The 20540-nt window shown below is 30.7% G+C and overlaps 2 protein-coding genes across 2 annotated transcripts in view; both read right to left on the bottom strand.

The window, feature by feature from the left end:
- Nucleotides 1–6071: 6071 nt before the first annotated feature.
- Nucleotides 6072–6411, bottom strand: LOC133326037 (ATP synthase membrane subunit K, mitochondrial-like). Its single transcript, XM_061534712.1, has 2 exons — nt 6263–6411; nt 6072–6151 (listed from the first exon to the last, which is right to left on the bottom strand). Exons 1-2 carry the CDS (start codon nt 6329–6331, stop codon nt 6080–6082), a joined length of 141 nt encoding a protein of 46 aa, XP_061390696.1. The 5' UTR covers nt 6332–6411; the 3' UTR covers nt 6072–6079.
- A 10246-nt stretch (nt 6412–16657) lies between these two features.
- LOC133326036 (homeobox protein Hmx) overlaps nt 16658–20540 on the bottom strand; it is a 49426-nt gene continuing 45543 nt past the window's right edge. Inside the window, exon 3 of the mRNA XM_061534711.1 lies at nt 16658–17538. Within this exon, the coding sequence (XP_061390695.1) occupies nt 16684–17538 (855 nt within the window). The 3' untranslated portion in view covers nt 16658–16683. The remainder of the gene's footprint in view (nt 17539–20540) is intronic.

Genomic DNA, 20540 nt, shown 5'->3' with positions numbered 1-20540 from the left:
AAAAAGGAATACCAGAAACTCTTTAAAGGAAACCCAAATCGAAATGATGACACATAAGCGATTGCAGAAGAAGAATAAGATGATGATGAATGAATGAAGATAATATGCAAGTCTCCAATGCTTGCTCGCTCCCTTTACACTTACTCATTTTTGGCATACCACAGAGCCGAAAGCTGAGAAGTTACAAAAGAAACAAAAAAAACATAACCTAACATTTTGAAAATTAAACAACAAATATATGGAAGAAAATTAACCCAACCCATGTGTTGAGAGTATATTAAATGAATTCATATTTGCATACAAATAAAAAACAAAACAAAAACAACAAAATATACAATACATACAGCATAACATATAATTTTTTAATTTTATTATTCTTAATTATGTTTTTTATTTTCAGTTCATTTTTTATTTTATTTTATATATAACAAACAAAACATATATATGAATAATTTTAATAAATATAATATTAATATATATTTTTATTAAATTATTATTATTATGAATTTCAAAACAAATTAGCAAACAATAACAACAAAAGAATAATAAAAAACTTCATTCTATGATTATTATTATTAAAAATAATGAAGAAAAAAATGAAACACACACTCCCCCACATACATACAAGAAAAATAATCAACCTTTACATTTAATAAATACAAAAACCATTATTTAACAAAAATAAAAATTATAAACAGAATTCAATACATACATAAAAAATATATTTTTAATTTTTTTATTAGAGCATACAATTATCCTATTTTTTATTTTTTCTTTGTCATTATAATCATTAATTCTCTTTTTTTAAACAAATAGTTTATATTATTATATAAAAAAAAAACAAACAAAAAATGCAAAACACTTTAAATAAACAAAACAAAAAAATATTTTTTATTAAAATGAAAAAAAAAAAAACAATAAAAACAAACATTTAATGAAAATGTAGTGTAGGCCTCTAAAAAGCCTAACTTGAAGTGAGAGAGAATCATATTATTAACACACAAGAAAAAACCAACAACAAACAAAATATCTATTCGAAATTACATTATAAACAAATTGCATACCAACCAACAACAAAAAACCAACCAAACAAACCAACAACTCTTTCTGTAACATGATGTTAAACAGCAACAACAAAAATTAAAACAAACAAAAAATAATAATAAAAAATAAATACAAAAAAAAGCATATGATGAAATTATTGCAAAAACATTTTCCAAATAAAAATATAAAGAAAAAACAACAAAAACGAATAAAAAAACTTAAATATTATTGTTGTTTTAATTTCCATTGGGTAATGAGGGATTTTTTCCGAAATGAAATTGAGAAGGTGAAACAATTCATTTGAATTTAATATCTTTTAAATAAATAGTATGCTTTCTGATTTCTCAATATCGTTTTGATAACCGCTTCTGATGAAATCAGTATGGCGTTTCGACGATTCTTACATTAGGATTTTTCCGAAATGCAATTGAGAAGGTGATATGAAAAATAAAGCCAATACTACTTTACTAATTTCAGCAATAAAATTATTAATAATAGTGGTACAGAATGAAAAAGTATTCACACTTGTCGTCTTAAAAATTGCAGCAATGTGTTTCCTCATTATACCAGTGAACCATTTACATGGGGTGTCAAAGATTCTTTATATACGTTGGAATATAAATATGCTATCGTAGTGGCATCTGTCAGGAAAACGTAAATCGACAAGCCTATGGGACAAATGGGAATAATAGCACAATGAATAGTGTATATCGTCATCGAAGACTACCCGAACGTCATACTTTTAGACAAACCACAGAAAAAACTGGACACAAAAAAACGAGAAATTGTTAAAGAGTTTTTAGCCTATAGAAGGGTTTAAGGGTCTTCTGAAGTCTTTTCTACTAATAGAAACCATTCCAAATTTATACTTTCTGCAGAAGACCTCCTTAGCAAATTGTATCTCCAAAATGGTACCTTCTCTGTCCCAACAATTTTCTCAATATATAAATGATTTTAAAGGGATCTTCTATCTACAGAAGCCCTTCCATGGTTCTCAATTTCTACTAAGAAATGTTCATTCTATAGAATACCATCTAAGAAGGTCATCCGTTTGTAGAAGACCTCCAAGGGGTTTTTCTCTACAAACCAAAGTGTATCCAATCTTAAGAGGCGCATCTTAACAGCCGCCTCCCAATGAACATACCTCTGAGGATTTAAACGGCTTTCTATCTATAATACATACATCGAATATAAATGGAGGAAACCCCTATCACGTAATTGAAAGGGTGAGCTAGTCAATTTACAGACTCCTTAAATCTTCAGCTCATCGTTATGAATAATTTCTACCTAATTTGAATCACCTCAATAATGAATTACCGCAAGACAACAATGAATTGCCTCAGTTCTATAGTTTGTAGCTGGAACTGACAATTGCCGCAAGTAAAATGGCTAATGTAATTTTGGTATTAGCTTGAAACTGGACAAGCATCACAAAAGCTGGACAATCCAGATAGGCTGTCAACCCTAAGTAGCGGTTTTCTCCGAAGTATACGGTGCATACCGGGCTAACAATATAGACTTCTTTGATATTGGTTGTTTCTCTGACGTGGGTGTTGTCACAGGCAGACCTTCCTTATTTCTATCTCCACTTATTTTGCCTTCTTATGCTCGGTGGAATATTTAATGTTGATTTCCAAAGGAACATAAAAAATATGTTCGGCCGAAGATAACAAAGGGGACAGCCCTCCCTTCAATTGTCCTAAAGTAGTCCGGCAAAAAGAGATTCTAGCAGAATTTCTATTAGATGAGATGCTTTCAACATTAAAACGAAAAAAAACTAATTTTTCAATTCAATTAAATATTATTTCTATCGCGATGAATTGGAAAAGAGACTCCGCAAGAATATAGGGAATACCCTGACTGTAAACCGTGAGAATGCTGTTATGATTGTTACCGAACACTTGGCCTATAAAGCTAGTCAGTAAAAACTGGAAAAACAAAGATTGGGTATTCCTACCATACAATGGGTCTTGAAAAAATCGGGGTTTGGGCTATAAAATCTTTAATATTCACCCAAATCCGATGAAAATTGAAAATTTGGATGAAGACAGTAAAAAGTTTTGCAAATTAGATGTTGGTTAACGTTTCAGAATACCTACCATACAAAGGACCCTGAAAAAGTAACTATATATACTATAAAATATTTATATTCACCACTATATTTCGTTTTTGTTATTTTTATTAATAACAAAATATTACACATACTTTAGCTACTATATTAATTATTGATTTATCATTTATCAGATTTTCAGAATACACATCAGGAATAAATTAAATATTGTCTTCCCAAATGTACGATTTAGTATCATGTACGATTTAGTATCATGCTTGTTATTGCTGCTCAAGGATATAACAGGTTCGGATTATAATATAAAATACTGAATAAAATCCCAATTTCACTCGGCTCTTCCAAATGTTCGACTTGCTCCTAATTATGTTGTGGCAAGAACTTGATAGCATGTTGTGAAAGGTACACCAAAGGTAATGAACTGCACTATTCATCTCCAATGCAAATGTAGGTAGTGTAAGTGCGTCTCCTAAATTTAGATTATATTTTTCCTAAAGAAGGACTAAAGATTTACATTGGTCTGGTAAATTAATACCAATGCATGTTAAGGTTTGTAACTTTAAACATACATAATTAAAGATTTAAAAGAGAAGGAAAATAATTTGCAAAATTTGATTGTTATTGCTTTGTTGTTGTTTTTGGTGATTAAAAAGTTCTTATTTTTGATGGCGGGCATGATAACTCCTCACTGGAACATCGGCATCCGGAAATTCCAACGGTGTTAGTACATGTATGCCTCTCGTATGAACTAGGATTATTGACCACAAACTACTCAAAATTTTTTGACATCGAGAATATTCAAGTTGACCAAATTTAACTCAAAAACACCTATTAAAATAAATATTTTAATACTAATTCTACAATATCTCCGCTTCCGATTGCATTTTTTTTCAAGTAATTGCAAATTTTATGTAATATATTTTATGATGCAAATCGTAATACTTTTACGAAACATAGATTAATTCCGATGATGGTAACCTTCAGTCCACTCCTTTCTGGTACCTCCCCTACAAAGGGTAAACTTTTCGGAAATTAATTAATCCAATGTCAACATAATGGAATGTCCGGTTTAATACACACGTAATGTGCACATCAACAATTCTTTCAAACCTAAATCAAGTTCATAGATGGGCAATGCCAGTCCACTCCTGGTACCTCCCCAATTGGGTAAAAAATTGGGCGGGTAATTAATTTTTAATATCATACGAACAGAGCATCCGACTTAAATCAAACTTTGCATAAACTAACATTTGAATCAAACATGTATAATGCTGGAAAATATGACTTATGGGCCCACTCCTTCAGGTAGATCCCCAAAAAGAGGGCAACATTTTGGAAATTAGTTAATCCAATATAAACCTAATGTAATGCCCCAAACCTAAATCAAGATCAGGAATACCAGTCTCAGTTTAAAAAACTTGTATATTTAAGTTCAAGCTAATCGAATAACCTACGTTTCCACGACAGAGGGGTAATCGAATAACCTACCTTCCATTGTGTAAAAGCAATATAATTTTATAATTTTAAAGCGGATAAGGCCTAATTACAATATTTCTTTTAATGAATATGGGGTTTAATTTATTGAGCATTTTATTTTAAATCACAGAATATTAGCTGTGTCTGGTTACTTATTCAGTAACATTTACTCAGTAACAAGGTGTATTTAATAAGGTGTAAGTGACAATCATATGGTTTCAAACTTTTTTCTTTTTTGTTTGTAAAGTAAATTGTCAAAAACATTTTCAATAACATTTCGATTTCAAAAATGGTCTTTAAATTTAGGCTTTTTTAATAATAAAAATTCAAGAAAACTACATTAATAGAGGCGGGTGGAAAGGAAACCTGGGATTAAATCAGTTATAACCCCCTTAGCCGATTGGTACACATATTTTATGTTATGTGTGGAAATCTGATCTGAATCCATAATTCCTAGCTACTCATACAATTGAGGTGATTATGTTAGCCTATATTGGAATCGGCCCATTGGTGCTTGTCACAATCCTTTTTTGTTTTTTGTTTATTTTTGTCAAAAACTTATTGTCAGCATGACAATTTAATTTCTATAACAACAATGTTGTTTTTGTAAAATATTTGTTGTTGTATCTGATGCATACACCTTATTAAATACACCTTGCTCAGTAAGTTATATTTCAGATAGTAAGCCGTTTTTATTCTCTTCTAGGAATATGGGTGTTTGAATTTGCGTTAGTACCCTTGTATTTCTTCATTCGACTTGTGTACGCTTTAAAACCGTACCATTATTACCTTCACCGGACAATAAATGACGAAGATATAAGCATAGGAATTTCGGAACTTCAGAGGACCATATCTCACGAAGTATGGAGTTCCCCTATGAAAGTCATATATATTTTCGTGATCAGGGAGACGAGATCTATAATTGGTAAAAATTTCAGAAAAATCCGAGATGAGACCCTAAACTGAACTTGTTCCGAATCACTGCTAAAAAATTGTTTATTTTCAAAATACGAAATATCACAATTCTTAGTGGCCATTAGCGCCACAATAGCTGTCACCGAAAATCCGCGGCATAAGTTTCGTATTACGTATTTTACATTAGTACTGTAGATTATCACACAAAGTTATAAATGACAGTTAATATGGAACATTTTTGTTTAGCCATGACTCCACTTCATTATCAATATTCAACATAACCTTGCATATTTTATTTCACCCTGCCTTCCAATAAAAAGATTATTTTTTGTGTTTTTTGTGGTTTTATTAACGTCAACGCGCACACCGAAAATGTTCCTCGGTTCACAGAATCCTTAATAAACACAAATTAAGAATCTGTAAAGTGCTAAGATCCACGCAACAAATAAATATGTTTAAAAACTACTATTCTCGCCTTCATCTGAACAAAAAACATTTAAACCAGAGGATGTTATTAAAGGGAGGAGTGGCGAGCGAACCACTCCACATGCTGAAACTTTTTTTAGAAAAAGTAGTTTACTTCTTCTTGGGCTTCATCATGTTGTAGGCGATGATCAAACCAACAACGGCATAGGTGGCCTTTCCAACCTGTAAAATAGAAAATGGGAGGGAATGCAAAAATAAAAAATTAAATTGCAAATTTATATTTGACATCAATTCGTGGTTGGATAACACACAACTACATTTTGCACAACTTACATTAGCACGGCCAGCGGTGGTCGAGCCGTTGAAGTATTTGGACAAACCGGTTAATTTCTCTTCAGCCATTGTTGTAGTTTGTTCCTTTTATTGTGTTGTGGAAATAAATGAAAGAATAAAAAATATTTATTTCGGCAATATAAAATTATATAATTTCGCGCAGACTTACTTGTCTCTGGGTAAACTTTGACAATACAAGTGTCAAAAATTGCACAGAGTCTAATTGGATATTACCGGCAACGGCGTTGTGGAAAAAACAGTTGTCACGGCGTCAAAATTTCAACGACTTTGCTGTTTTGAGGGTAGCCACATAATTAGAACGTCAGCAGTTGGTATTTAAGTGTGGAGCGCAATTTATGTAGTTATTAAAATTGTTTTAGTTAAAAATTATACAAATCAATCTATTTTTTAAACTGACATAATATGGATATTGTTTCATATGTAAAGCCATTGTCTAGGTAAAACGACATGTACATTAGAACTTTTTGTAGGTTTTTTTTTTTACAAATATGCAATGGAATTGACAATTATAAACCCCTGGCATAATTAAATCCGCTACTCTATAAATTTACTATAAGAGCAAGAATTATTGCACATCAATTGGAAATGTGCTGGTAGAAACGTGGTATAATAATAAAAGGTAGAATAACTTAATGTTTATAAATAAAAACAATTATGTAGGTTGCTGTAGCAGCCCTATTGCTTTTACACAAAAGGCTGAGGTGACAGACGTTGGCCGAGTAAGACTCGGGTCGTTTCAGATCGTAGACCCCTCTGTCGTGGAAACGAATTATGTACGTTGTTGTTGTTCTAGCAGCCCTATTGCGTTTACACAATTGGCTGAGGTGACAGACGTTGGCCGAGTAAGACTCGGGTCGTTTCGGATCGTAGACCCCTCTGTCGTGGAAACGCGAGCAATTGGTTGTTGTTGTTGTAGCAGCCCTATTGCTTTTACACAATGGGTTGAGGTGACAGACGTTGGCCGAGTAAGGCTCGGGTCGTTTTGGATCGTAGACCCCTCTGTCGTGGAAACGTCTGTTGTGGGTAGTGGCTTTTGCTGTCGAATATGGAATAAATATACGCAACGGGTTGTTGTGTTTATGTGACAATTTTTCAACATGAAACTCAAGGTGTATTTAATAAGGTGTATGCATCAGATACAACAACAAATATTTTACAAAAACAACATTGTTGTTATAGAAATTAGATTGTCATGCTGACAATAAGTTTTTGACAAAAATAAAAATAAACAATTATTAATTTATTTTTGTCAAGAAATATTCTTTGAATAATAATTAATGAATTTGTATATTCTTGTGTTATTGGCGGTTTTATGTCAGTGAAAAAAAAAGTTTAAGGCCTGGTCGCGATTAATTTTAAGTTTCCCACAATTAGGCTATGGCTCCTTGTGATGTTGTTTATATTGTGGATTACAATCTATTTTTTCTATGGACTGGCTTCAAATCTTGCCTTCTTAAAAAAATTGAAGGACATGAATCCCCGGCCAACGACTAAATCATGGAAATTGTGTTGACCGTATAAAATCTTTCCATAGGCGTATTTAACCTCCGCCGAGAATTGTGACAAGTAGCAAGGGACCGATTCCAATATAGGCTAACATAATCTTCTCAATTTTATGAGTAGCTGGGATTTCTGGACAGATTTCCACACATAACATAAAATACGTGGACCAATCGGCGAACGGGGTTATAACTAAGCCTATGTATCCTTTCCGTCCCCCTCTATGAATGTAGTTTTCTTGAATTTTTATTATTAAAAAAGCCTAAATTTAAAGACCATTTTTGAAATAATAATATATGATTGTCACTTACACTTACAAATAAATAGAACGTCTTCCAAAATTCGGGTAGGGGTCTCCATCAAATGTTTGTTTCATTCATAACAGTATTATTTCCTGCAAAAGAAATCAGTAGTAAATGGTTTTCATTTGAATTAATTTGATATAATATTCAAAACAATAAGCACAACATATGTATTTTAATTTGATATAAAAGGCCACTTGTAGAAAAATAGTCAACTATATATTGTAATAAATATGCAATAATAATATATGAAAATAATGAAAATCAAAAGAAAAGAAAACAGTAACAGCTTTCTTCTGGAAAAAAATACTTTATTGTGGTGTTACCGATTTTGTCAAAGAAATTACCTAAGAACTTGTTGCGTTTAATTATTTTATAAAAGAACAGGGTACTACATACAGAGTAAATTTCCATTATTTATCTCAATATAGTACATATATATTATCAGACATGCCATAGAAATGAATTCCTATCGAAAGTGGAATTAATTCCACATTTAGTTTCTCCGGAAAAGGAAAAATGAAATGAAACCATTTTTGATTTTGTAATTGGACTTGTTTTTCTTTCAGAACATTTTACTAAAAAATACACTGAAATCAATTTAAAGTAAAGAAAATATTTTTTTATTTTGTTTATAAATGTCAAAATTGAAAACAAGTTACTAGACAATAGAAACGCCATATTTTCAAAAATCTAGGATTTTTCAAAAATCTAGGAGTGCAAAAGTATGGTAGCTTATGATACAATTATATCTTTTGGCATCAAAGAGAAAATGCACCCCTACCTTGTGGGGACCATAATGTCAGAATAAATTAAAACAAATCGTTCTGTTCATTTCATATGTTTGTAACATTTTACCTAAAAAACGAGAAAAAGGAATGTAATGTCAGTTTTTCTTTTCAAAATCGAGTTGGGAATATGATTTACATATTGATTCATATACAAATAATAAATTTCTTCTTACAAATGTTGAAAAATTCATTTTTAAACAAATGGATTTTAGAATATATTTCTTATATTTTTCTATACATCACATAGGCAGTCACACATTTTGCATAGGACTTTGACATAACAAGCCACAATATGAAAAACATTATAATTTATAAGTTGCTCTAGCCTACCTTGAATAATTGTACCATGGTATGTTAATAAACAAAATTGTCGTATTTGGCATCCTGAGAATTCTCAAGTCATTGAGGCCATTACACCCAGAAAAAAGTCACTATTTGATGTGATTGAATCTTACTTCTTCTTCGGAAACAACGATGGAGCTATGGCCATTTGATAGCCGACTTTTTTGCTTGCTATTGAAGAATACGACTCGGATATGTGGTTTCAACAAGACGTTGCCACATACCACACAACTGGAGCAAATATGGCTTTATTGCAAGAGACTTTTTCTTGCCTCGGAATTTCTCGTCATGGCGATATCAACTGGCCAACAAGATCATGCGATTTGACACCATTAGATTTATTTTATGGGGCTACGCGAAATATCGTGCTTATACTTTAGACTTAGACTTTCAACTCTTGAGCATTTAAAAACCAACATTCGTGAAGTTATGATTAAGATACCATCACAAAGTGATCGAAAATTACTTCAAAAGAATTGATGCCTGCAACAGCATGCGGGAGGTCATTGAAAAAATCACACATAATGTCAGCGTTTAAACTTGATAATTAAAAAAAATATATATAATGAAAATGTGTTTTATTTACGTTCAATTTTATAACCACGATATGTATAACGTTCACTACTAAAAAATAATTAATTGTTTTTAAGACGTTTCAAAAAAAAATAATACTTGCGGTGTAGTTACATTCTAAACACTAGCTATGATGTAGTCACGCCTTTCCATAATACTGCATTATCGACAATATTTTCTAACATAAAACGCAGCATGATTTTAGGCGGTTATGGCTAAGTTGATTTTACTATAACACACCATAGTTCGTTATTACATGTATAGATGGCGTTCCAGCGTAAAAATATTTTTCAAGGAATAACAAAATTTTATGCACAAAAATGTTGATATTTTTTTTTGCTTAAAAGTTAAAAAAATAATATTTAATAATAAAATTTCCCTAAAAGATTAAATGAATGTGAAATATTTTTTAATATCAATATATAGCCATATATATCTCATAGATCTTGAAATGCATATCGATTAAAGTGATTGACTGTTTCACTTAAAGCCAAGATGAAACGGCTGAAGCCAGAAGTGTACGACTCGGATATGTAGTTTTGGAAACCGATTAGTTTGGGTGAATCGATATTTGATCCTGAAATTTGGATTTTTAATCACTGATGAGCTGTAGGATGTAAGTATGTAGTATTTTTAGAAATTCGTACTAATGTGTACTAAATTTGATATAATTTGGAGATAGACGATCCGATAGAGCTGACATTTGGAATTAAAATTACTGTTGAAGTTTGTAATAAATTTGGATTTATGTCTATCGATAGAGCTGAAATCCTGAATTTTGGATTACGATTACTGTTGAAGGGTAGAATTGAGGTATGTAGGTAGTTTTGGAAATTAGTACATATGTGTACTAAATGGTACTAAATTTGATTCAATTTGGATTTAGGTTATCCGATAGAGCTGGAATCCTGAAATTTGTTATTAAGATTACAGTTGGAGCATAGGATACAGGTTTGTAGGTTTGTTTTGGAAATTCGTACTTATGTGAATAAAATTATACTGAATTTGCTACAATTCAGATTTGCTGAACCAATCGGGAAAAATGTTTTAGTTATGGAAATTTATGTTAATGTGAACTAAATTCGATACAATTTGGATTTAAGTGAACCGATAGGTGTTGAATTCTTAAATTTGAATTAAGATTATTGCTGGAGTATACGATTTGGGTACCATGAAGTGCATATGTGGACTAAATGTACTAAATTTGGCTTTGGGTGAACCAATCGGGCAGGAATCCTGAAATTGGGAAGAATGTTCTGGTTATGAAAATTTATATTAATGTGTACTAAATGTGTACTAAATTTGATATAATTTGGATTTAAGTGAACCGATAGGTGTTGAATACTTAAATTTGGAATTAAGATTGCTGCTGGAGTATACGATTTTGGTACGAGGAAGTTTTAGATATTTATACTTATGTGTGTTAAATGAAACTAAATTTTTGATTTGGGTAAACCTATTGAGTTCGAATCGCGAAATTTGGAAATAAGTATGGCATAAAATTTAGTGCTGTTGAGATATCAATGCATTTTTGGAAATACCTAATATAAGAGAACAAAGGTACTAAAGGGTACACAAATTTAAATTATGATCGATTAGCTCTTCTGGCATATGTGATTTTCTGCGGAAACAACAAAATATGTTGAGACATGTTTAAATATTGCTCACAATCGGCTACGAAGTAGCCGCATATGCTAGTGAATAATATAGACCATTAAATTTTGATCTTGCACTATTCCTTTGAACTACTGCTTCAATGTTTGGTTTTGAAAATAGGATATATCGGATAATTGTATCTTATTGTGGCCCCTATATAAGGGTATATCTAATTTAGGTCTTTTGTAGGATTGTCGCAGTTACCAACCGAAGGGGAACGGTTCCAAGTTATTGATGATTAAAAAATTTTAACGAAAAAGTTTACAATTTCATAGTTCTCTACGCCTAAATCTAGCATCAGTTTGAAACAACTGATAGCCATCAAAACCGATGTAATTTTACTCGCACACGATAGAGGGGGAAATAATTCTAAGGAGAGATATGTTTTGGTTGGGGTCCTTTAGATTTGGCATCAAAAAATATTTTTAAAAAATTGTGTTTTTAACTATTTTGTTTTTCCATTGTTGACATTTGTCCTATAAAATTACGCGGAATATACATAATTCCAATCAGCTGATTAATTCTTTGGAATTTTTTTGTAATATGTATTTACCTTTTATGTTGCGGTGGCTAATTTAAATTATCGGTAATAAACATTTTATAGATTTTTCACAAAATTGAAGACTTTTTTCAGATTTGAATTTCTGATCTTATAAGTTGACATTTGACCTATGTATTGCGTGACAATTAAAGAATCAACCCGAATAACATCAATCAGCTGATTTGGAAAGTTCTTAGCCTTGCACATAAAGCGCGGTATAAACAGAAAAAAACATATCTGGCAACTCCTTCATATAGAAACAGGTGTTCAAAAAAAAAACGCATCCGCAATTTTTTACAATGAAAAAATTGGAAATGCGTGATTTCATTGAAAAAATTGCGGATGCGTCTTTTTTGAACACCTGTTTATATCGAAACAACATTTAACATGTTTGAATTTTCCAAAACACTAAACTTTTTTTCTGTTTATACCAGACTTTTTGTGCTAGGCTAAGAACTCTCCGAACTGCCCTCGTAAGATGTATCTAATCAAAAAAATAAATAAACTATTTTTTATCTGACCATCTATCAAATTTTACAAGATCGATGGTTGGCAACATTACACGTCGAATTCAAATAGAAACTATGCACTTTGACAGTTAATCGGATAGTCAGCTGCGCTAAATGGAGTATCTATTTATTGTGCCATGGCTTATACGGTCTTTCCAGGAAATCGTTCAATTGATGTCAGGGCACCAATGAAGATTCGACATTCATGCAATTTTATTCCGTCAAATTGGTTAAGAATATAGATAGATATATTTTGGTTTGTGCACCTTAAATTAAGCAATAACAATATTTTACAAGTTTTTTAAAGCAATTTAAATGAGAATAAACTGCTGCAATCAACATTTCATTCAATTTTCTAAAAATTAAAGTGCATTTATTCCTACTAAGTTGACATTTGTCCTTTGTATTACGTATCAATTAAAGAATCAACCAAAATAAAATCAATCAGCTGATTTACCATGACTTTAGAGAGTCATTATTAAAACAGCATTAGTTGATAGAAATCACAGTGAATAAGCGTTTTGTAGAAGACCTTTCGTTGAGCGATGGAACGTTGGCTATCTTGGACTGCAATTCCTTGCTTCGCAATTTGTACCGATTCATAAATAAATAAACGACTTGATTATTTTTTAAAGACCGACTTTATTACTATTCTGCGCAACCTTATCAGATGGGTACAGCAATGAATGGAGATTGCGGAATGAGTGACTTCTTGTGTTTTCGTCGCTCTTTTATACCCTTTTCTGGGTTACAAAATTGGTTTATCGTTATCGATAATAGTATTAGTTCGATAAAATTCTTAGATTATATACAGGGTTGGAGTTATATTTTGGATTCAAACTAGGGTTGCATTTATAAGCTTAATGCTTTAAATTCAAGCTTAAATCTAATAGGACAAATAAAATAAAATAAAATAAAGCATGTTTATATGAGTTCAACGTTTGAAGTAATTAAGTTTTTAATATTTTGTTATCATACACAAAATTTTTAGTAAATCCCTAATATTCCCTTAAATTTGGCTGGAAGTTTCAAAAGTAAAAGGAGCTATGATTTATTTTTTATTAAATTCTTGTACATTTTTAATATTTATACAAAAACTTAAAAAAAACTTTATTGTGAATATCCTGAGAAACTCTGAAAAACAGCTGATTGTCACTTCCAATATTATGTAACTACGCCTTTACTGCTATGTTAATAATTAATAGAGCGTTCCCACCGATGTATTTAATACCACCACCTTATTTCCCATTAAAAAAAATAGTTTAATTAAATAAAACAAATTTAATTTTTGTTTTTTTATATCATTTCCATATATATTTGTATATGTTTATGTATTTATTTTTTTGTTTGTTTTGATCATAGTGAGATTTTTTGTTTGTTGTTTTCCATTCGTTTTTTTGTTCTAATATAATTTCCATATTTATAATAAAATCTATATTAAATATTAGCATTATTTAAATATTCTATATATTACACATTCATTTTTTTTTATTATTAAAACAATTATCGACTAATTAATTAATTACTAAAATAATTTTCGGTTTAAAGCTAAGACAAAAAAAATTTGATTTTATACAACATTATAATTAGTTTTTAATATGCAGTTGTCATCTTCAGTGGTTTTGTGGGTCTGTATGTAATTACAAAAAAATAAAATAAATGATTTGATTGGCTACAAGTAGTTTACTTTTATATATAAAATGTTTTATGATGTTGTGTTGATATTTTTTGTTGTTGGGATTTTTTGTTGTAATATCATTTGATTTCCAATTAAGTTTTAAATATAATATTAATTGCTATTTATTTAAAAAGAAGTTGGGCGAAAAAGTGAAAGTTAATAAATGCAATGTACTGGTAAATGGTGTGTGTGTGCGTTGTTTTTTTATAAAAATCAATTGTTTCATTGTATTTAAAATTAATTAATTAACAAACTAAAATCACAATGAGCTGCTTACACAAACAAATGTTTACTTATTTATATAATAATTATACAATTAGTTCTTTGTTGTTTTTTGTGGATTTCTTTGTATGCAATTTTTTATGAATTAATACTAATTTTTTTACATTAGATTTTATATACAATTTTTGTGTTATATTTAAAAAAATAATATTTGCAATTTTACTATCAATGTGTGTATTTTGGAGAAAAAATTGTTCGTTGTGTGTTGTTTTTATTTTTTTTTAATATTTTTTATGTATTTCAAAATCATTTGTGTAATGTGTGCTGTTCAAATTTGTAATATTTGAAAATGAAAATAAATTCTTTTAATTGTAAAAACAATTTTTTTATTCCACGTGGATTCAAAGAATTTAAATATTTATATTTCTTGCGCTATTTAATCATGTCATGATGTAAACGTTGCCTCAAATGACTTCATTTAATTCTTGAAAAATTAAAAAGTTATTTTAATTGTTGACATTTGCCTCAAGGATTGCGTTACAATTAAAGACTGCATTTAAATGGCTTCAATCAGCTGATAAATAATGTGTTCACAGAAGGTAAAATGATTTCAATTGTGTAATAAAGAGTTCACACTGAACTTTAAAAGAGAAAATCATTAGGCTACCAACATATTATAAAAGCTTCTATAAAGGTATTTTGACGTTCTCACTGTTGACATTTGTCATAAAAATTACATGGAATTTTAATAACAATAATCAGCTGGTATATTCAGAAAGCGCTGTATTCATCTGAAATTCATTGGCAATAAATCGGAAAATGACTTCCTTTTTATTTTATCTCATTGTTGACATTTGTCATAAGGATTGCGTGGAAATTCAAGAATCAACCAGAATAATATCAATCAGCTGACTCATAGTCTCTTCGGAAAGATGTGTAATGAATTAGAATTCATTGGTAAATGTCACAGTTATTTTGTGACAGCTGTGAAAACATTACTATAACCAAAAAGATCAGCTGATTGTAAATCAAACTGTTACAATTCATTGACAATTAATCGGATAATGACTTCCTTTTTATTTTATCTCATTGTTGACATTTGTCATAAGGATTGCGTGGAAATTCAAGAATCAACCAGAATAACATCAATCAGCTGACTCATAGTGTCTTCGGAGAGGTGTATAATGAATCAGAATTCATTGGCAATTATTTTGTGACATTTTCCTAGAGAAACCTATACAAATGTCATTCATTCCCATATTTTTCTCATAGTTGATATTTAACAATGCCTATTAATAAGATCATCCAGAAAGGAAAAAACAGCTGTTGTTCCTGAAGTTAAATGTCAAAAGTTTTGATGTTATTTACATTTTCATAATGTGAAGTCAATTCATTCATTTTTTGCAGCAAATTTGAGAACAGCTGATCCTCACAAGTGAACTTTTTAATAGGCCTTGATATTTACTTTGAAAGTTGTTGGCATTTAAAGAATTAACCTGAATAACTCATATCAGCTGATCTATAGGCTGATCATGTTTGTTAGTTCTCTAGTATAAATCTCCGGAAATAAATTTTCATTTAATTTCCATAAAATTTAAAGGCATTTTCTTATTCCTCTGTTATTGGCATTTGTCATATATATTACGTGGTGTTTTAAGGGTGAACATAAAGTATCAGCTGACTTTTACCATGCTTAGAGAGACCTGTACAGAGTAGACATTAATTGGAACACATTTATGGCTATGTAAGAGGTCAATCAAGGAGATCAGCTGATTGTAAATAACGCTGTCACAATACTGACTCTCATTAAACATAGCGAGTGAGTCGACATTAATTGAAACATATGTATGCGGTCAACCGAGATGATCAGCTGATTGCAACGCAATCTGTCACAATGATTTCTATTTTGAAGTAATCACTTGAAAAGCTAATCAATCACAATAGTGGTTATTATTATTTTTTGTTTCAGATTGAGTCCTGATTTTTTGATTCCTCAGATGTTGGCATTTGTCATATATATCAGAATATAATTTATTCAAAATATTAATTTGTATATCAAGCCATGATGGTATAAAATTACCAAAAGTCTCTAAATTGTGATTTTAAAAATGTCTTTTGTTCTTTTAAAAACAAGAATTGGGTACCAGCCCCAATTCTCGATTTTTTAAATGCTTAGCAACTGCAGAACCCCATCTTCGGTTCCAAAGAACAAGTTTTCATATTAAATATAATATTTTCACCTTAAAATCATCGCTCAATTTACAATAGAACATCAATAAATAAATTTCATCTATTTTCGACCTCTTCACGTTTGATCATTTTCAAATTCTCCTTCATTTGTTCATCTTCGGTATCATCACAGATGTCAATTTCTTCCTTATCACAGTCATCATCATCTTCGGGATCAACATCGGGATCAGTGATGAGATCATCATCATCATAAGATTTCTGTTGTTGTTGTTGGTTTTGTTGCAAATGTTGCTGCTGCTGTTCCCGATGATATTCTTCTTGACGTCTACGCTGCAATTCCGCCGCTTCAGCCATCATTAATTGATGTTGTTGCTGCTGCTGTTGTTGTTGTTGATGTTGCTGATGCTGTTGATGCAACTGTTGCAAATGATGTAAATGTTGTTGTTGATTATAGGGATGATGTTGCATTGCACTGGAGTGATGGGAATTTGTCATAATATCATGTGACAGCGATGATATACCATTACCCGCACCATGCCCGGAATGGCCTTTATGTTTACCATGATGATGATGATGACCGCCATGATGGGCATGTGGATGATGATTTGGATTACTGTTATCGAATAACAGTCGTGATATTGAAAATGATGAAATCGGAGAGTTGTGGGTACTACCCGCCGAATAAGAGGTATTAGTATCATCAGATGTGGGCGTCTCACGATCACTGTCATCCGATTTGAGTACCTCCGCCGCTTCTAGAGATTTTTTATGCATACCCAATAGCCAGGGAGCCACCGACTCATCTTCTTTGGCAGATTTAATAATTGTTTCGGGTAGGGGCAGAGAGTGACGCACCATGGCGCCGTATAGACCATATTCGGCCATTTTTGTACTGTGGCCCCAACATTTTTCGGTTTTACGCCATTTGGCACGGCGGTTTTGGAACCAAACCTGGAAGGAAAAAAATTGGAAATTAGTATTTTCATATGAATATTAATACAATTGATAGGAAATAATATAATAATCATAAATATTTCTTGGAAGGAATAATCTCCGGAATTTTAGATTTTATGCTGATAAATTCTTTTAAGTATGTATATTGATTATTTGTGATTTATATGTCGACTGCAATCCATTTGCGTTAAATTTAAAGAATCACTCATATGCAATGAAATCAGCTGATTTTTGACATGTATTAAATGGAATGTTACAATTTATTTTATATGCCAACTGTCAAATATTTTGCAATATATTAAAGATGGACTTGTATTCAGGGATTCGGTATTGCAACAGCTGATTAAGGTTATCAGCTGATTGTCAGTTAAAATAATAAACTCAGAATATTTATTAACTATTTGCAATTTATATGTCAAATGCAATCTATTAGCGTTATATTTAAAGGATCACTAATTAACATTGAAATCAGCTGACTTTTGCCACATGCATAATCGAATGCTACAATTTCTTCACACACATCTGGATTTTATGAATATTTGAGACTGTATCGTCGAATAGTCGCTATATTAATATATACACTTATTTATATACTGCGTAACAAAAACAAAATGATTATAGCATCAGCTGTTTTACAGTTTGTTCACACACCAGTTAAATGACTTAAAGAAGAAAGTCGTTTAATTACTTCAAATTTAATTGCCAACTGTAAAATGTATTCTACGTTATGATCACTTAATAATAATGAAATCAGCTGTGCTTTGACATGTTCACACATAAGTATTTATATTATTGTCTAAGTTTTCATAATGGAAGTCAATTTTGACAGCAAACTTGTGAGGCAGCTGCTAACCAGCCGGTCTCCCCGGCTTATTAATAGGCCTTGATTGGTATCTAGATCCTTAGAGGCTTAAACTCCTTGTACATTAGAACTTTTTTACCGGGTTAACCTACTTTGAGGATTTATTTGACATATATGCAAAGGAAATGACAGTTGAAACCCACTGGGTTAATGAAATCTGGTTAAATGTAAACGTATTATTAACAAACATTTAATAAATCGAATATTGGTCAAATAATATACGTGTTCAAATCTTCAAACGCCCTTGCATTTGCTTACACATGATTTAACACTGTAATGCGAACATTTAAAGGACGTTCCATTATAATTTTATTCTGAAGTGTAAAAACGAACCAATTCAGTTAAAATCTACACGTTTTATTTATTTTGTTAAAGTATACACAGTTTTATTTGTATTTTTAGCGAAAACCCTGATATGATTTCATTTGACATTTGTCATAATTGCTACGTTTAATTTAAAGTGTCACTTAAACCCAACAGCTGTATGTTGCTTAATTTAATAATGCAATGTAAACATTTAAAAGGAAGTTCCATTATTATTTTATTTTAAGCGTAAAGCCGTACCGATTCGATTAAAACCTATCCCATTGTATTTTTTTAAAGAATAAACCGTTTTAATCGTATTTTTAGCGAAAAACCTAAAATGAGTTGATTTGACATTTGTCATAACTGCTACGTTTAATTTAAGGATCCACAAAAGGTGAACAGCTGGCTATTGGTTTATAACCGCAAATTAGGCCTTTATATCCATAAAAATATTTAGATTTTTCCAGTACAATAGAAAAATAAAAAAATGGCTATAAATACCTGTAACCACCTTCAAAAGTCTTTGCCTTTACATAACACTGCAATGTAAACATTTAAAAGGAAGTTCCATTATTATGTGATTCTGAAGGATAAAATCGAACAGATTCAGTTAAAGCCTATCCCTTACTATTTATTTTGATAAAGTATAAACAGTTTTACTTGTATTTTTAGCGAAAAGCCTGAAATGAGTTGATTTGACATTTGTCATAATTGCTACGTTTAATTTAAGGAGCCACGTAAGCTGAACAGCTGTTTATTAGCGTTAGATGGCAAGATGTATTTTTTAAATCAATAAAAATACGTTGTTTTATTATTATAATATTATTATTATAATATGAAATATAATATTTATATTATAATAATTTATTGCTATAAATTGAAATTAGGAATCAAAAAATTTTGTTTCATTACATTTGAATTCGATTTTGTGCACCCTACCCAAATGACTTATAACGTGTTTACACAACTTTAAGGTTTTTTTTTTGTATTAGCAGTTGGAATATTAAAAAATCCTTTTATTATTGATCCACTCGAGTTTAAATTTCTCTTATTTCAGGTATTTCGAGCCTCTGCCTTTATGTTCCTGACGAAATGATGCTGCCACAGGTCATCATTTGTTTATTTACTAATTAAAACGATAACCTTTAATTACGCTCAGCCTACAAGCTCACTTTCTTTTCACACACATACACACTCACACACACACATATAAATTCTGGCAATGCCATTTCCATATGCAATTAAAAAATATACACAAAACAATCCTATAAGAATTTATGGTCATTATCAACAGATCAGATCCAAACAATTATAAAGTCATATGATTTGGTTGCAATGAGAAGAAAACCGTTCGTAGAAGAAGAAGAAGCAGCACATTTTTTTTAATAAATAAAGCTAGTAGCAAAAGAAGGCAACAAATATTGTATGTACTCGTAATTTGATATTCAATTAAATGCGAAAAAATTCTGGTGTTATGTTCATTTTTTTCTCCATACTAAAGGCAATTCTCATTCATATTAATGGAAATATACAAACAAATAATTTATTTATGTATCAAGGTATGTGTGTTCATACTCACACAGTGATATATTGTAAATTTGTAAATAAAACACAACTTGTGTATTTACACCATATGTAAATAAGGTATAAATAGGTAGGTGTATAAAGGTCACTTGAAGAGTTGAATGTATATGTGTGTGCTTGTGTGTTTCCAGTAAAAATTTCAATTTACAAAATCTTCTTGTTGTTGTAAATATCCTTGTTAACTGCAAATGCCAAGAGCCGAGGGATGAAAGTGTGCGTGCGTGCGTGTGTGTAAAGGTACAAAATA

Source organism: Musca vetustissima, unplaced genomic scaffold, assembly GCF_032173495.1.
Source record: "Musca vetustissima isolate MV318-11 ecotype Yass unplaced genomic scaffold, APGP_CSIRO_Mvet_v1 utg358, whole genome shotgun sequence".
Taxonomy (NCBI): domain Eukaryota; kingdom Metazoa; phylum Arthropoda; class Insecta; order Diptera; family Muscidae; genus Musca; species Musca vetustissima.
The sequence above is the reverse complement of the archived record's forward strand: the minus strand, read 5'-3'. Positions and strand labels throughout refer to the sequence as shown.